Source organism: Panthera pardus, unplaced genomic scaffold (assembly GCF_024362965.1).
Source record: "Panthera pardus isolate Hobbes unplaced genomic scaffold, ASM2436296v1 HiC_scaffold_17, whole genome shotgun sequence".
Lineage (NCBI taxonomy): Eukaryota > Metazoa > Chordata > Mammalia > Carnivora > Felidae > Panthera > Panthera pardus.
In genome coordinates, this window is record NW_026526732.1 from 10,778,590 (window position 1) to 10,794,275 (window position 15,686).

General features: G+C 41.4%; 1 protein-coding gene across 9 annotated transcripts in view; it reads right to left on the minus strand.

The window, feature by feature from the left end:
• ARID1B (AT-rich interaction domain 1B) overlaps positions 1-15,686 on the minus strand; it is a 446,720-nt gene that overhangs the window by 171,541 nt on the left and 259,493 nt on the right. For 6 of the 9 annotated variants that reach the window (XM_053904333.1, XM_053904331.1, XM_053904329.1 and 3 more), the window contains exon 5: positions 6,976-7,017. The exons of the other annotated variants lie outside the window; for them this stretch is intronic. In XM_053904333.1, the coding sequence (XP_053760308.1) occupies positions 6,976-7,017 (42 nt within the window). The remainder of the gene's footprint in view (positions 1-6,975; positions 7,018-15,686) is intronic. 9 annotated transcript variants of the gene reach the window in all.

A 15,686-nucleotide genomic window follows, 5' to 3' on the forward strand; every position in this document is an offset into this window, starting at 1 on the left:
GTTATTATGGCAGTCCCCGCACATAACACGTATAAGCCACAAGTATTTGTTTGAATGGAATCAGTGACCCTAACCACAAACTTGGATTAACATATATATATTTTTTTTAATTTTTTTTTTAACGTTTATTTATTTTTGAGACAGAGAGAGACAGAGCATGAACAGGGGAGGAGCAGAGAGAGAGGGAGACACAGGATCAGAAACAGGCTCCACGCTCTCAGCTGTCAGCACAGACCCAACGCGGGGCTCGAACTCACGGACCGTGAGATCATGACCTGAGCCGAAGTCGGACGCCCAACCGACCAAGCCACCCAGGCGTCCCAACACATATATTTAAGTTAATAGTGAGATAAATTGGAACCCACTGGTTTTCAGTGTCAACCAGAACCACTCAACAGCTTCAACGAACACTGGCAATGAACGAAATCTTCTTTCAGTTGGGCTCTACAATATGAAATGACAAGCTAATACATTAACCCAGATAATGGGAGAATCAGAGAGAAAACCTCAGAACAGAAAAAAGGCAGTAGTAATATTAATTTAAAATCACAGGTTTTCTGCTCTTAACAATCACAACTGTTAAACCATCAATAGAGCTCTAAATAATCAGCAACACCTATGTACCGCGAGCCAAGCGCAAGTCGATACGGATATAAGAAGATGAGCAAAATGAAGTCTCTAAGCTTGCAATCTTGCTGGAAAAAAATGCCACATAATGGAGCTGGGCCAGGCCATACCACTCTGTTTCCCACATACAGATCAAAACCAAGTTGGCAAAAGAGAAATTCCAAATACAGTTGCCCCTGGAATAACATGGGGGTTAGAACTACACACTCAAAAATCTGTGTATAACTTCTGACTCCCCAAAAACTTAACTACTAAAGAGGCTACTGTTGACCGGAAGCCTTACCAAAAACACACTGTCGATTAACACGTATTTTGTAGGTGTATTATATATTGTATTCTTACAATGAAGTAAGCTAGGGAAAAGAATATCCTATTAAGAAAACCATAGCATTTCCATAAATACATTTACAGCACTGTATTTGTGGAAAACAATCGCGTGTTAAGTGGACCCACACAATTCAAGCCCGTGTTGTTCAAGGGCAAACTACAAAGGCAGAGAGCGCTCGCTGTGTAAGCTCCAAGCCTGAGAGCTCAGAAGGCTGCAATACTGAGGGAAGACATCACAGAGGAGGAAGGGTGTGAACTGAGACTGGAAGGTAGGAGAAATTTGAAATGCAACATGAGGACGGGATTTCATTTGAAGGGAAGGCAAGGTGTAAGGTTCCCTTCAAAGGGAAGGAAGTTAAGAACTCAATACAGTTATGAGGCTCTGTTATTGGGGGTTAGTAGACCAGTTTGAACTTTGATGTCTTTTTTCTCTAAGCTGTTTAATCAATCAACAGATGGATAAAAAGTAATATACCAGAGCAAACAAACAAATTTAGTATTTATTTTTAAATCTGATTTGTAGGTATTTTAAGCTTGTAGACTTTTCTCTAGAGTGGTAATACATTTTAGGTGCCTAAAACAAATACTAAAAAAATATTGCCAAACTAGGATTAAAAGGTGAGGAATACTAAGTATGAAGAGGAAATACTAAAAATTTTTATTTAAGTATTAGGAAAAATTACGAGATTACTGAAGTCCTTCATTCTACTCTCTCTCACCTTCACCAGTACTGAGCTAGGACCCTGGGAACAAGAGGTCCTTTGGCCGTTGACTCCCCGTCTCTAACATGGAGGAAGGCTAGACCAGAGGATCCGGAGGATATCCAGCAGGGATAAAATATTGGGACTCTAGCACAATAGAGCTCCAGGAAAAGACAGAGGGAAAATGCAGAAAGGAGGAGACGAAGTGAAGAACGGGTCCTGTAATAGGGTTTTGGAGAAAAGGCCTTCCTGAGTTGTCTGCGCCTCTCTTAGGGTTTGCTTTAAAAGGTGGGGGCGGAGGGAACAGGTCGGCGTGCTTCTCCCCAGAACAGTGGCAGCTTGAAGGGTCCCAGAGTGGAGGGCTCTGTCACTGGTGCGCTCCTCTGATGACCTACAGTCTACATTTTTCTTCTTCCCATTCTGTTACAGAACACATGTGCTCCCCCTGGATTTTCCGTACCATTCGTTTTAAAACGACCTCCCCCATACCTGTTTTTTTGGTCAGAGTTTCTATCGAAAACTAGGAAAAAAAGGGCACTAAAGGCAGGCTTTGTTTTTTTCCAAAGAACATGCCAGCCAACGGGGTGTATCCACGGATCTTTGGATTTGTGGCACTCTAATGCCTCTTTAGAACTGTAAACCACATGAACTGATAATGTATACTACGCACTTCTGTCCACCCACCTTTCGGAAGTAAAAGTTAAACAAAGCTAAACATGATTTTGGTAACCAAATGCTATTACAGACAAACAAGTAAGCCCTGAGAATTGACCCCAGGAAAAGTTGTACCGAACAAGGGCGGTATTTTTAAATCTTTGTCTTGGCTTTCTGCATATCCATTCACTCCACGGGATATTTAGGCAGCAGCCCTGGAGCAGGATGGAGAGGTGGTCACTACACATTCCAAGGAGGAGAACCAAGGACAGAAGTCTGGCGGAGTGCGACGCGTGCGGCTGTGGAGGAGGAGAAAGAAGGGAAACCGCAGCCCCGCTCACAGGAGGAGGGTCAGCAGAGCGCCGCTGGGGAAACCACAGGAAGAGGGCCAAGGAAGGAAGAAGAGGCCAACTGAGGCAGCTGCCACAAAGAGGCAAATAAAGCGAGAGGACCGATGGGGACCTTAGCAAGAGGGGCAGTGTGGGGACAGAGGTGGGGACAGATGAGAGGAGAGGGGCAGCGAGGAGGCAGGTAGGGGAGCAGAGACCTCACTGGTTCTTAGGACATTCAAGGAAGAGGACGGGCCTTGGGGCTGATCTCCCAGCTTCCAATCCCACTTCTGGTATTCATTATCCGTGTCAATTTCTATTTCCTCCCCCAATACTGAGAATAACAACAGTCCCTAACCCACAGGGAGTGGATTAAATAACAATCTTGCTTCTTTAGGATTCTTGACTTAGCTGTCCACAACAAACGAGAAGGCGAGAGATATTCATGATTGTGAAATTTGAAGTCATTTATTTAGATTTTGAGAAGCTCTCTTAAGAAATTCATGGAAAAGTTATGATTATCTAGTCTTCCTTTTTAATCTTTTTAATGACCCAGGAATATTTTACTCACTCCCCTTTTTTTACTTCTCTACCATAAATTTCTCTGTAGAACTCATCAGCAGCAAATTTTTAGCCTTTTCTATGTTTAATAGTATAATTTTATACATATTTCCTTAGCTGATTTATCATCTCATTATTACTAACAGCTTTACTTAGTCCATTGATGACACAGAAGGCACGCTTATCTTGTAAAAAAGAACTAACCCGTGTTGGCTTGTGCCTGCAACTCCTGATTTATTATTCTACAGAATTATACATTTCTTAATATGTTCAAGTCTTGATCAGAACCAAAGTCAAGATCAGCGGTCTACAGTTTGTAGAACTTTCCTTTCCTAATGTATTTTCTCATTTTTTTATTTTGAGGCACCTCTTCTATTCACTGCAATTGTTTTTATAAGTGCACAGGATTTTAAATTAATTAAACATAGAAACAAACTCCAGAAAATCAAAGTTGCCTTAATTCAGAGGAAAAAATTAGAACCACTGGAAAACAGCTGAAGTGTATACTGAGATATAGTTATTAGCATTTCAAAGTCTAAGTTACTTTTGACTGAGATAAGCCTAATAAAACGACGAATCAGGATTCGAGAAATTAAGATTTGAGAAGTGTAAGGAAGAGCACAGCTCTCTCTCCTTAGATTAGCTTGGAAAAAATTAATCTCAAAACAGCACCAACAGTCATGATAGTTTGAAATGAATGCAAAGTTGGTTTTCCTGGGCTGCAGGAACAATCACACCCAAAAATAGGCTGCTTGTACTGCTGGGTCCCAGCGTGTTTAAGTTATTTTCCAGTGAGACTGACAAATGCAGGCTTCAATCGTTAAGTAAATATGAAGCTTGCAGGTTTCAGCTGGACTTAGGAGAAGGAGAAGCATCCAAGGAGTGATCAAGTAGATAGTGGCGAGACAAAAACAAAAAACAGGGTGCCTGGGTGGCTCGGTTAAGCGCCCAACTCCAGCTCAGGTCATGATCTCGCAGTTCGTGGGTTCAAGCCCCCGCACGAGGCTCTCTCTCTATGTCAGGGCTTCAGGGTGGAGCCTGCTTCGTATCCTCTGTCCCTCTCTCTCTCTGCCCCTGCTACGCTGGTTCTCTCTCTCTCTCAAAAATAAATAAACTTTAAAAAAAAAAAAAAGAGGTAAAGAAAGAGCAAAGGTTCTTATTAAAGAGCAGCACCGAAAGGATCAGAGACCTACGTGGGGGTAGACAACATTCTGGCATCCTACTCATTTGCCAAGATGATGCCAACAATGTACTAGCAGGGAGTCAGATATCGGAGTTATTTTTCCCAGTGCATAAAAACAGGAAAAAAAAGGCCAATTGTGAATAAGTGTTCAGAAACTTGACCAATACTGAACACCGAGACATTTTAAGAAACAAGATAAAAATGTATTTGCTGACTGGCAGATAATGAAGTGGTAAAAAAAAAAAAAAAAAATCAAATTTCTCATATTTTAGTTAGATGGATAAACACTTTTTGGTACAGGCATGCAAAAGTGAAAAGCTTCGAATTCTTTGAAAAATCACTGAATTACCGGGGAACAATTTCCAACTATGGTTTCTACAAATTGAATTAAGACTACAAAAGCAAGCTGCTAGTTTCGCCGGAAAACAAACGCAAAGCCTTACACAGCGGGGCAGACCGGGTGAGTACCGCCGCCTACACGGTGAGGATGAAGGGTTATGGAGATGAGTTCACAAGAACTGACCCTACAGGTTTATTAAACATGCAATGAATATTCTGCCGTGCATGCTGGGCATTAAAGAAAAAATGAAAAATTCAAACGATGACGATACGTTACATACTGCAAATAGCACTGAATTGGCTCTCTTGATAATTAAATTTTTCTTTAGTAATTTTTGGCAGATACAGAGCTAGAAAAAACACGTTGAGGTAAACTTGAGTCAGTTTACCGAATATTTAAATATTTATAAAGTCTTAACTTATCTTTTCACTTTTAATTTGTATTCATTTATGACATAAACCTCGCTCAGCTTATAACCTCAGAACGGCCGTGATTTTGGCAGTGTTACAACGTCATCCGCCAACAACTGCAGCCCGACTATTAAACTGTACTAATAAAATGCCAAGCATCCAGAATGTTAAGTAGAGAAAAATTTGGAAAAAATACAAGTAACTAATTTTTAGTTTTAAGCCAAAGATGTAGCACATACAGGAGTCAGGTAAGAGTAGTTACCCGTTCTCTTTGCTCTAAAGTTTCCACCAACTATTCTCCTAAACTTCCGACTTCCAAAGTAATTGATGGTACTTACACTGTACTTCTGTATCTCTATGTGAAAATGAAGTCAGACTCCCCTAATAAGCGCCTCTTGCCGATTTATTTATATGGTTTAAGAATTACTAGCAAATTAAAAAAAAAAAAAAAAAAAAAGGAGGGGCTCCTGGGTGCCTCAGTCGGTTGAGCGTCCGCCTCCGGCTCAGGTTGTGATCTCGCAGTCTGTGAGTTCGAGCCCCGCGTCGGGCTCTGTGCTGACAGCTCAGAGCCTGGAGCCTGCTTCTGCTTCTGTGTCTCCCTCTCTCTCTGACCCTCCCCCGTTCATGCTCTGTTTCTGTCTCAAAAAAATAAATGAACGTTAAAAAACAAATTAAAAAAAAAAAAAAAGGAATTCCTAGCAAATACACGTCCAAAAGGCAAGTCAACCTGAGAAAACACTACAGGCCTGGAAGACTGTAATTCTTCCGCCCCTCCTGTGTCTGCCCTCTCAGTGTTACACACCACCTCTTTATCTTATTCTCAGCTCCTCTGCCTTCCTCACCCTGCATATCCCAAGGATCACCAGTCCCCGAGACTGAAGGATTAGTTTTACTCTTTCACTAGGCTGGCTCGGTCCACACGGTCCTTCACCTGGTCCACTCAACTGCCCTTCACTGGTCTCTGGCAAGTCCATCCTCCACAAAGTGGCCAAATTCATCTAAATTGCAAATCTAACCACTCCTTGGCTTGAAATCTTTTAATGGCTTGAAATCTTTTAATAGCTTTGCATTTTCTATAGGATAAAATTCAAATCTTTAACCTCTTCAACCTCCGATCTTGCTACCCGGGCAGAATTTAACTACTTTCAGTTCCCTCTGGTTTTTTTCATGGTTGTCCTGACCTGAAAATAGTTCTCGTTTCTCTTGTCCTCCTCCTTTGCCTATAAATATAATCCACTCTCAAGGGCTCAGACTCCTAGAATGCCTTCCCACTCGGCCTCGCCCACTCCCGCAACAACCCCCACCCCCCAACACTTCTAGCAGGGAGACAAGGACACCGCAGGACAACTGATCTGTTTATAGGCCTAAGCCTACCAACTGACTGTGAGCCACTTAAGGGCAGGAACGGGGATTTAATTGCGACTGGAACACAGGGGTTCAGTAACTATTTGAAGCAGGGAAAATGAATAAATGGATTAATGAAAGTAGAGTGGTAAACCAAAACAGTACTCAGAGAACCTTCGGTCGTGGTGGTTGCACTCCCAACCTGGGGGGCCATTCAGTAAATCCTGTTCCGTGGCGAATTCAAACTTCAAAGTCAACTGCTACTAATGGAAACGCGTGGTTTCCTGTACTATTTCTTACACTCTAGACCACAGAGAAAGAAGGTAAAGAAAATACTACCACAGTCTAATCGTAATCACAAGTGAGGGCAACTCTTAAACTGTGGGAGAGTTTAGAAACTCCGCATTTGATAATAAAAGCAAGTCCTATCCGTTCAGCCTTCCTATGCGCTTAGGGGAGCTGACGGGACCTACACAGTGAGCTACGTCAGACTACACACCTTGAGTCCAAAGGCGGTATCCTCCGAGGTCAAGACTTCAACCTGAAATCATAAGGAAAACATAATTTAGGCACTCTCAAAAACGTTCTTTGAGTCTAGCCAGACACCAGAGCACGGGCGTGGCCTGGAACCAAGAGTTTGGAGAAAACTGGGGTTCAATGTACGCCCGGAGTCAAGAAAGACGGATCTGGGATTCTCTTCAAGAGTTGGATGGGTCGGAATCCAGGTCACTGCCCTGGGCTCCAGTTTTGTAACAGGGTGAGCTCCTATTAAATTAATCTGTTTGCCATCGTGTTGACATGGTGGTAGGAGTTCCTCAAAATGATCTGGGGAAGTTAGGAGAATCACCTTTCCCAGTTCAATCACAAGATGTTGCACATACTTTTTGATCTCTTATGGACAGTGAGGGGAAAGTTACGCTTCGTAGTGCAATCTCATCATGCTTGTGAAGCTGCTAGTGATTTCTTGCTCTGCTCACAGCGGAGTGGGCAGTCCTGAGTCTGTGGAATGCTGCAGAGCAAGGCTGCCGAGAGCAATACTCGGCAAAAGGCAGGCCGGGTCTAAGCAACAAGTTGTGAAATGATGGCAAAACTTCAAAATTGCCTGTCAGTCTTGTGCATGAGAAGACAGAGCTCATTAACATGAATTTAAAAAGCCGCATGGAACAAGACGTGTATTGATAATTACTGTTTTTTAAACATAATTATTCAGTCTGGTGTGTAAAGCTTTTAACTTTGACTACTACAAAGTACCAATATATGATGGAAAAGAGCAAGGAAAGAAGGCAATACGAATGTTTTTAAGTGTCTGCGGGAGACAGTGGGGGGGGGGGGGGGGGGGTGAGCGGTGGCACCAGACTGGCAGGTTGGCTGTGAGTTCTGAACCCTTTAAAATCAGGCCTTTGTGGTAGGTGTTGAAGTGGAAGGCACACAGGCCTATCCAATGGCTCTTGTATCAAACAAAATTGGATTCTTCCCTCGAGGGCAAGGAAAGAGAGAGAGGAAGACCACTTCGAGAAGATTGTCATCCAGTAGGGGGGTCGAAAAAGAAATGAGGAACAAATTGTATTCTCCAACCGCTTCGCTGAAAGTGACGCTCTCCCACCACCTGGCACCTGACAGAGACGGGGGGGGGGGGGGGGGGGGGGGGGGGGGGCACAAAGCAAGAGAAACACACGGTGACGAAGTGAGAAGGTGACCAGACTCGTTTCGATGAAAACCATATGTTGCCGATACCAAATGTGAAATGTTGGATCAACTATAGTACAAAATCATTATAAGACTCACTGACAGCATGTCTGTTTATGCTCTGATTTCCAAAGCTCATTGTTAGATTTAGAAGCAAGATCTTATTATAGACTTTGTTTAAGGGCCTGGGGGGCAGGGGGGAGCAACGGCTATTGGCAATTTACTGGCAATTTACGTATGTTTGAATTTCCTAAGTCCTGTCTTTCACAACAGGAGATGACTAACCTCAAATATTTTTACATTAAAACTTCTAATCAACAGTGAAGACTTTCGTTAAAGGCAAAGGACAAATAATGCATTTGCTGAATCTTAACTACTGTAAAGGCTATTATATGACATTTACTCTTAAATTATATACATAGATCATAGCTGCATACATTAATGTTAGGTATATTCACCCTCGATGTGATATTTTAATATATATACAATTACTTTCAAAATGTATTAGAAGTTTAAATCTACAAAAAAAAAAAAAAATCCCCAAGTGAGTTCTGCATTTGCTTAACATATTATAAAAAGCCAAAGTAGCAAGAAAATTCAATAGCAAATAGAAATCTATTTAAAGCTATGGCTTCAATGTATTTGACAACTTGAGATATCAGCAAACCAAAGCTTTCAAGTGGAATTTAGGAACTGTCCGCGTGGCTCTGTTGGTAGACAGAGACACAGACAGACCTGGAGTATGGACAGGTCTGGACAGAGACACAGACAGACCTGGAGTATGGACAGACTTGGAGTATGGAACCAGGAGGTGGATCTCAAAAGGTCAGCCCCCTCCTCCACCCCAGATTCTAGCTCCAGGAGGGCTGAAGAGGTTCGCAATTCCTAAGTATTGACCAATTTAATTAAACCGACTCAAAAAGTATATTTTGTTTTATTCAAAAGCACTGTGGTTTAAATAGTGCTAGTATGCACTCCAGCTCTCCTGAGCTGTACTTTAGATTTTCCTTTATATTTTGTTTCTGTTTCTGAGAGGCTTTATATTTCAATACCAACACAAAAACAGCTGATTTAAAAACCATGAAATTAACTTCCATTTAATAAAAGAGAAAGATCAATGTCATACAAAGGTTTTCCTGTTGGATCTAAGAGCATTTTTACCTAAGTTGGAAGGAATCCCCCTCTAGTGGGAGTAAGGGAGTATTTCAACCTTTACAAACAATTTTCAGGTAGTAGTCATTAAACTTCACTCTCAGCAGAGATCTGCTGAGTTTTTTCCTTTCGTCGGTTTAAATCTTTTCAAAACAGAAAATAAGTATTTTATATTTCACAAGCCTCAAACACCTACAATCCCTATACATATACTAGAAGTAGATTTGTGTTTATCTGATGGGATTTTAATTACTAACCAGCCTTTATCACCAAATTTAATGTGGCTATAAAGTAGTCACAATTTGAGGTTAAAACAGGAATGTACAACTAGAAAAAGTTAGTACATCTCAGTGGAAAGACTTAATAATGTACTGGGAAGAGAGAGTGCTGACAGTTTACATCCACCTGACTCTTTAACAAAGAATTTCTGGATATTTGCTGCACGTAAGGCATGGTGCTTAGTGCTACTGTAAAAGAGAAAAAGGGACGAATTTTACTCTGGTCCTAATGCCTGAATGAAACGTATTAAAACATTCATTTAAAAGCTAAATTCATATACAGAAAGGACCAAATGGAATTATCCGTGGTGTCACTTCTCTTTTTAAACTTCAGTCTGGGCCGGGCGAGGGGAATTTAAACTGGCAGTATTATAAAAACCGCCCAGAAGAAAGGTCACAGGTTTTGCCCACTGTAAAATTAGGACATATTCCCCCAATGTTCTCCTTCTCTGCACAGACGCTGTAACAAGTGCAAAGACAGAGGACCCTGCTGAGAAGCACAGCTGGGGTCCTAGGGCATAGAACTTGTCAGGGGGTCCGGAGCTCCCAGGTGTGACAGGCTGGGAGCGAGCTAGCAGAGCAGAGGCTTCCTAAATCCCAGACAAGGCCCTTTCCAGTAAATCATGCTATTTGCAATGATGCTACAATCAACTCTTTTTAACACCAGTGGCTAAAACGGTTCCGTCCGTAGGGAACTTTGAAAATCACCAGGAAACCGGCAGCAGGGCGATGCCTCTGCAGCACTCTGCACAAAAAAACCTTCCAGTGGCTTCTCTCTCCCCTGAGTAGCCTACCGAACCCTACCTCCACCAAAATTAATTTTTTTTTTTAACGTTTATTTATTTTTGAGACACAGAGAGACACAGCAGGAGCGGGGGAGGGTCAGAGAGACAGGGAGACACAGAATCTGAAACAGGCTCCAAGCTCTGAGCCATCAGCACAGAGCCTGACGCGGGGCTCGAACTCACAGACCGTGAGATCATGACCTGAGCCAAAGCCGGACGCTCAACAACCGACTGAGCCACCCAGGCGCCCCCTACCTCCACCAAAATTAAAACAAACCACTTGAGTTTCCAGTCATTCAATCAAGAAAATCAGGAAAACATGAATTTATGAATTTGGAAGTGAAACAGGTTGCACTTTTCTTTCTTGAACCACTTCTGAAGTCCCTTCTACTTTCACCTCTAAAGCAGAGAATACAAAAATCCAGCAGTGTTTCCATTAAAATAAAACCATGCAAAAAGTATGTCCCATTTTAATAAAAACTTTTTTTCCTAAAGTCAGGATCACGCTGTCACGAAAAGAAGAGACAGTGATGCTTTGTAATTGTATATAAAGAATCCTATTCATAATCAAAAGGATGCAAATCCAAACTCCTAACGTTATTCCATTTTTCTCACTAAAGATTACCAAGATTAAAAAGGTTGGTTAATTACAATACTGACAAAGGTGTGGGAAATCACATCATAGCCTTGCACTGATTATGAGAACATATGTTGGAATAAAGTGCAATTTAACAGTATCTATCAAAATGTGTATGCATGTGATTAAGTGTTAAACCAATAATTCTGATACTCAAGTGCAAAAATATTTACCAAATGGTTTATCTGAGTTGTTTGCAACAGTAAAAAGCTGAAATTATCACACTGCCAAGCAATGGAATGCTATACTGCTATTAAAAAGGAGGTACATCTATGTGTGCAGGTAAGATCTCTATGATATTACACATTAAGTGAAAAGAACCAGAACCATGCGCACAGTATGCTAACATCTGTATTTTTTTTTAAAGTGGGGTGGGTTATACACTTGATTCACTTAGACCCCTTCTGGATATGTAAGAAACACATCAGTGATTACCTCAAGGGAGAGAACTCATTTTTCGCTGTAGTTTGTCTTACAATGTTAAGAATTCTTTTTGCCACGTGCATGTGTTCCTTGTTTAATTAAAAGTAGTTAACAGAATAAGCCCATAACATAAAAACTGTCCAATGTCAGTAGTAATCACAGAAATGTAAGTAAATGTCATAATCTATTTGCTAGAGAACCTATCTTTATGGTCTCATGTGTGATCAAATGTTTATAAAGTATGTGTACTATGCCATTATTTGAAAAAAATGAGAAATTAGGGGAAAATGTACAAAAATATGGGATGGTGGTTAAATGAAGTGTGGTATTTCATACGATAGACCATTACATACTCATAAAAAACTCACTTTTTATGAAGTATTTTATAACATAAGAGAACACTTATAACACGTTAAATTTTAAAAGGATTAAAAACAGAAATTTGACATTATAAATATCCAAGTCTATCCATTTGTTTTCTTCATGCTTTCTAGAATGTGTGCCCATGCTGGAAAAGGTCTTCCCCACCCCAGGATTTTTTACATATTCATTCATGTTTTCTTTTAATATGTTTGACTTTCATTTTTTACATTTAAATATTTGATCCATCTATAATTTATTTTGAAATAACAAGGGGAAGAGGTGACTCAGTTTTAATTTTCCATTTGAATAACTATGGTGCAGAATAATCCATTATGTTCTCTAGTGATCAGAGATACCATATCTTTACCATAATTAAACATTAAAATGATATAAATTTTGCCTCTAGTTCCAGGTAGGGATGGGAAGAGCAACATTACCTGTGAGGTATTCAACCTAAAGGGAGATGGGAGTTGAGGGGAGGAGAATGGTAATAATCAACAAGAACATGATCGAATTTGCAGTCACAGTATTTGTCCACAAGTAATTCATTAAGAATTCAGATGCTCTTGAAAAAAATAATGTTTGCCTAGAATGGTGTGCCTGCTTCGGCTGGGCCAGAAAGAGCAATATACCATTAAGGAGAAGCAGACATTAATAAATAAACTGCCCTCCAAAACCATGTCCCCAGACTGATGACCATTGCAAGTACGGGACAAGCCCCTCCCTCCGCCCCGCCTCTGTCCATCACATTCACAAATACATAGCAGCTAACACTGGGTTGCAAAGTTTTTATTTTGGCAAGCAAAGAAGGTGTTTTTGTCTTTTTCTTTCTTTATTATTATTGCTTGTTATTCCTACTTTTACTTTCACTATTATCTTACCTTTTTGTAATCCATTGAAAAAAAACGAACACTTAAAAAAAACCACGCAAAACCTTGCCAGCCTTCTCCTCTTATTAATTCTCCTCATTCTCCTTATTAGCATGTGCAGGCCACATGACAGCTCAAGGACACGGCTTGCTGAAACCGCTCAGTGTTTGGTTAGCTGGTAAGAGAACGCACAATGACGCCTTCTACTGCTCAGTGCTGCTGAGTAGAAGCACCATTCTCCGAATGTATTTAAAATTAACTAAAAACCTATCTCTGGTTAGGGAACCAGTAAATATTAATAGCGATGCTAAATTTCATCTGGGCAGCCAAAGAGCATTTCTGTTATACCCAATATAGCGTAATACGATCTCAAGACAAACAATGGATTGGATATAATTATGCTTTTGACTACAAGTGCTATGCTCACATTATCTTCTATACTGGGGTGTTTGCTGTGTCTTCATATCCTAGGCTATTAAATTTAAAACAAAAGTTGTCACCATTATGGTCACACTCCTCTTTCTAATTAGGTTCTCTGAGTGAGGATACCTTCACTTAAGATTTACAAAGCAATCACAAACTCATGAATGGCTCAGAGAAAAAAAGACCTTGAGTGTGGAACAGAGTGTGTACAAATAGCCACCACTATGCAATGTGACTTTACAGGCCCTTCCACCGAAAGGTGGAATCGATTTCTCCGCTCCTTTAAGCGGGGCTGGGCATGTGATTTGCTTGGATCGACAGAACGTGGCTACAGAATCATACTGTACCGCTTCCAAGTCTAAGACTCAAAAGGCAAAGCATACTTATAATCACTCTCTTGAAAGTCAACCAGCTACCATGAGAACAAGCTCAGACTAGTCTGTTGGAGGACACAATGGTTCTGTTACCACATCACCCTAGCCAAGAGCCAGTCATCTCCAAGGAGCAGAGCCACTTAGCTGATCAGGAGCTGACTTAAGAAAGGAGAGCGAGCTCAGCAGAAACCAGGACAATTCAGGCTCAGACCAATTTGTCAAACTGTAGGATAGTGAGCTAAATAAATGGGGGCCTTTCCAAGCACTGAGTTAGGGGTTGGTCTGTTGCACAGGAAAAGCTACCTAGCGCACTGTTCGACTCTACACCACGGAGCTCTAGGTGTCCTACATCTGCTGGCAGAGTTCCCGGCAAGACCGCTACGACAGTAAAGGCAATTCTGAGAGCTGTTACGTATCTATGTAGCTACGTCCGCCTCCGTCTCCACTCCCAATTTGAAACTGTCCAAGACCATAAAATTTGCTCTGAATTCTTTCCTGTGGTCCACGAGCAGCTGAGCAGTAGGGCTCTGGCTTTGTCTCACTGATCTCCAATCCCACCTCTGTCTCTCCAGGCACAATGTTTCAGCGACACCAGCTGCCTTTCTGTTCCTAAGAATGACCGTTTCTTACATCAGGGCCTCTGTACTTGCTGCTCCCTCCTCCTGGAACACTCCGTATCAGATCTTCCCACCTCTGGTCCCCGGCATAACACTCCCACTTTGGTTCAAAGGTCACATCCTTAGATAGCCTCTCTTCCTCTCCTGCGTTACCACCTGAAATTTGACTGCCCATCCCTTTACTAAATGTAAACGTCACAAAAGCAGGGACGTCCTGTCTCATCCACCGCTGTATGCTTCCTACCTAGAGAGTGCCTGGCACAGAGTAGAAGCTCAAGAAGTACTGCTGTTTCTTTCCCCAGTAAATAAACATGAACGGTTTGAAAACTAGACCACCACAAGGGGGCGCCTGGGTGGCTCTATCTGTTCAGTGTCTGACTCTTGATTTCAGCTCAGGTCATGATCTCACAGCTTCACGAGTTCGAGCCCCCGTGTCTGGCTCTGCACCGATAGCGTGGAGCCTGCTTAGGATTCTCTCTCTCTCCCCCGCCCCCCCCGCCCCTCCCCTGCTCCTGCTTTCTGTCTCCCAAAATATATAAATAAACTTAAAAAAAAAATTAAGCATTATTTTTTTAAAAAAAACTGTAACAACACTGGGGCACCTGAGTGGCCCAGTAAGTTGAGCGTCTGACTTTGGCTCAGGTCATGATCTTTCAGTCCGTGGGTTTGAACCCCGCACTGGGGTCTGTGCTGATGGCTCAGAGCCTGGAGCCCGCTTCGGATTCTGTGTCTCCCTCTCTCTCTGCTCCTCCCCTGCTCGTGCTCTCTCTCTTATAAATAAATTTTTAAAAAAATTTTAAATACCCAGTTTTACTATATTTGATGATGATACATATGCATTTCTTTGATGCATTTGTCTCTCCAGCCGATAGAAAATTTTAAATTCCTTTTAAAAATCCGTTTTTTAAAATTGATGGCAATGAAGGCTGTCGCTCAAAGATAAGCCTCTTTTCTCCCTATTCGTGACTTAAAACATAATGCTTCTCTTAGAATTGTACTGGGCTAAGAAATGACGATAGATAGTAAATATTTTACAAAGAATGCATACAGTTCACAAACTTTCCAAGTTTAATTTTTAAAAGTAAATTTTGGCTTTGCATTTAGGCTGGTTGACCACAATCACAGCAGACGGTTAAGAATGTTCTACCCACAGTGTAGGTCACACTGTGAAGAAGACCGCCAGGTGCCAATTCTACTGACGGATACTGGCACTTGGCAGGTTTCATTGGTCACGGTACTACCCCTACTCCAGAGAGGATTCTTTCACACAAAGTGCAAGTGTAACATCAGTTATATGACCAACATATTTGTAGGTCTGGGGGCACTCGGAAAGCTATACCTAAAAACATCACGTGTATAAAGCTAATCAATTCTATACTGCCAGTGTTTATCAAGAAATGCGGGCTATGGAGTCATGAACATCTTAATCAATGCACAGGTATGTATTCAAGACTTCATCTGGCTTTCCTAATACAACACGCACGTACACAAATAATGCACATTTGTACACAAAACTTTTGAAAATGATCATACTTTTAATAAAAGCAGTGCTTTCATATTCACCTTTAGATCTCTCTGTAAATCATATTTTATTAAAGTAGAA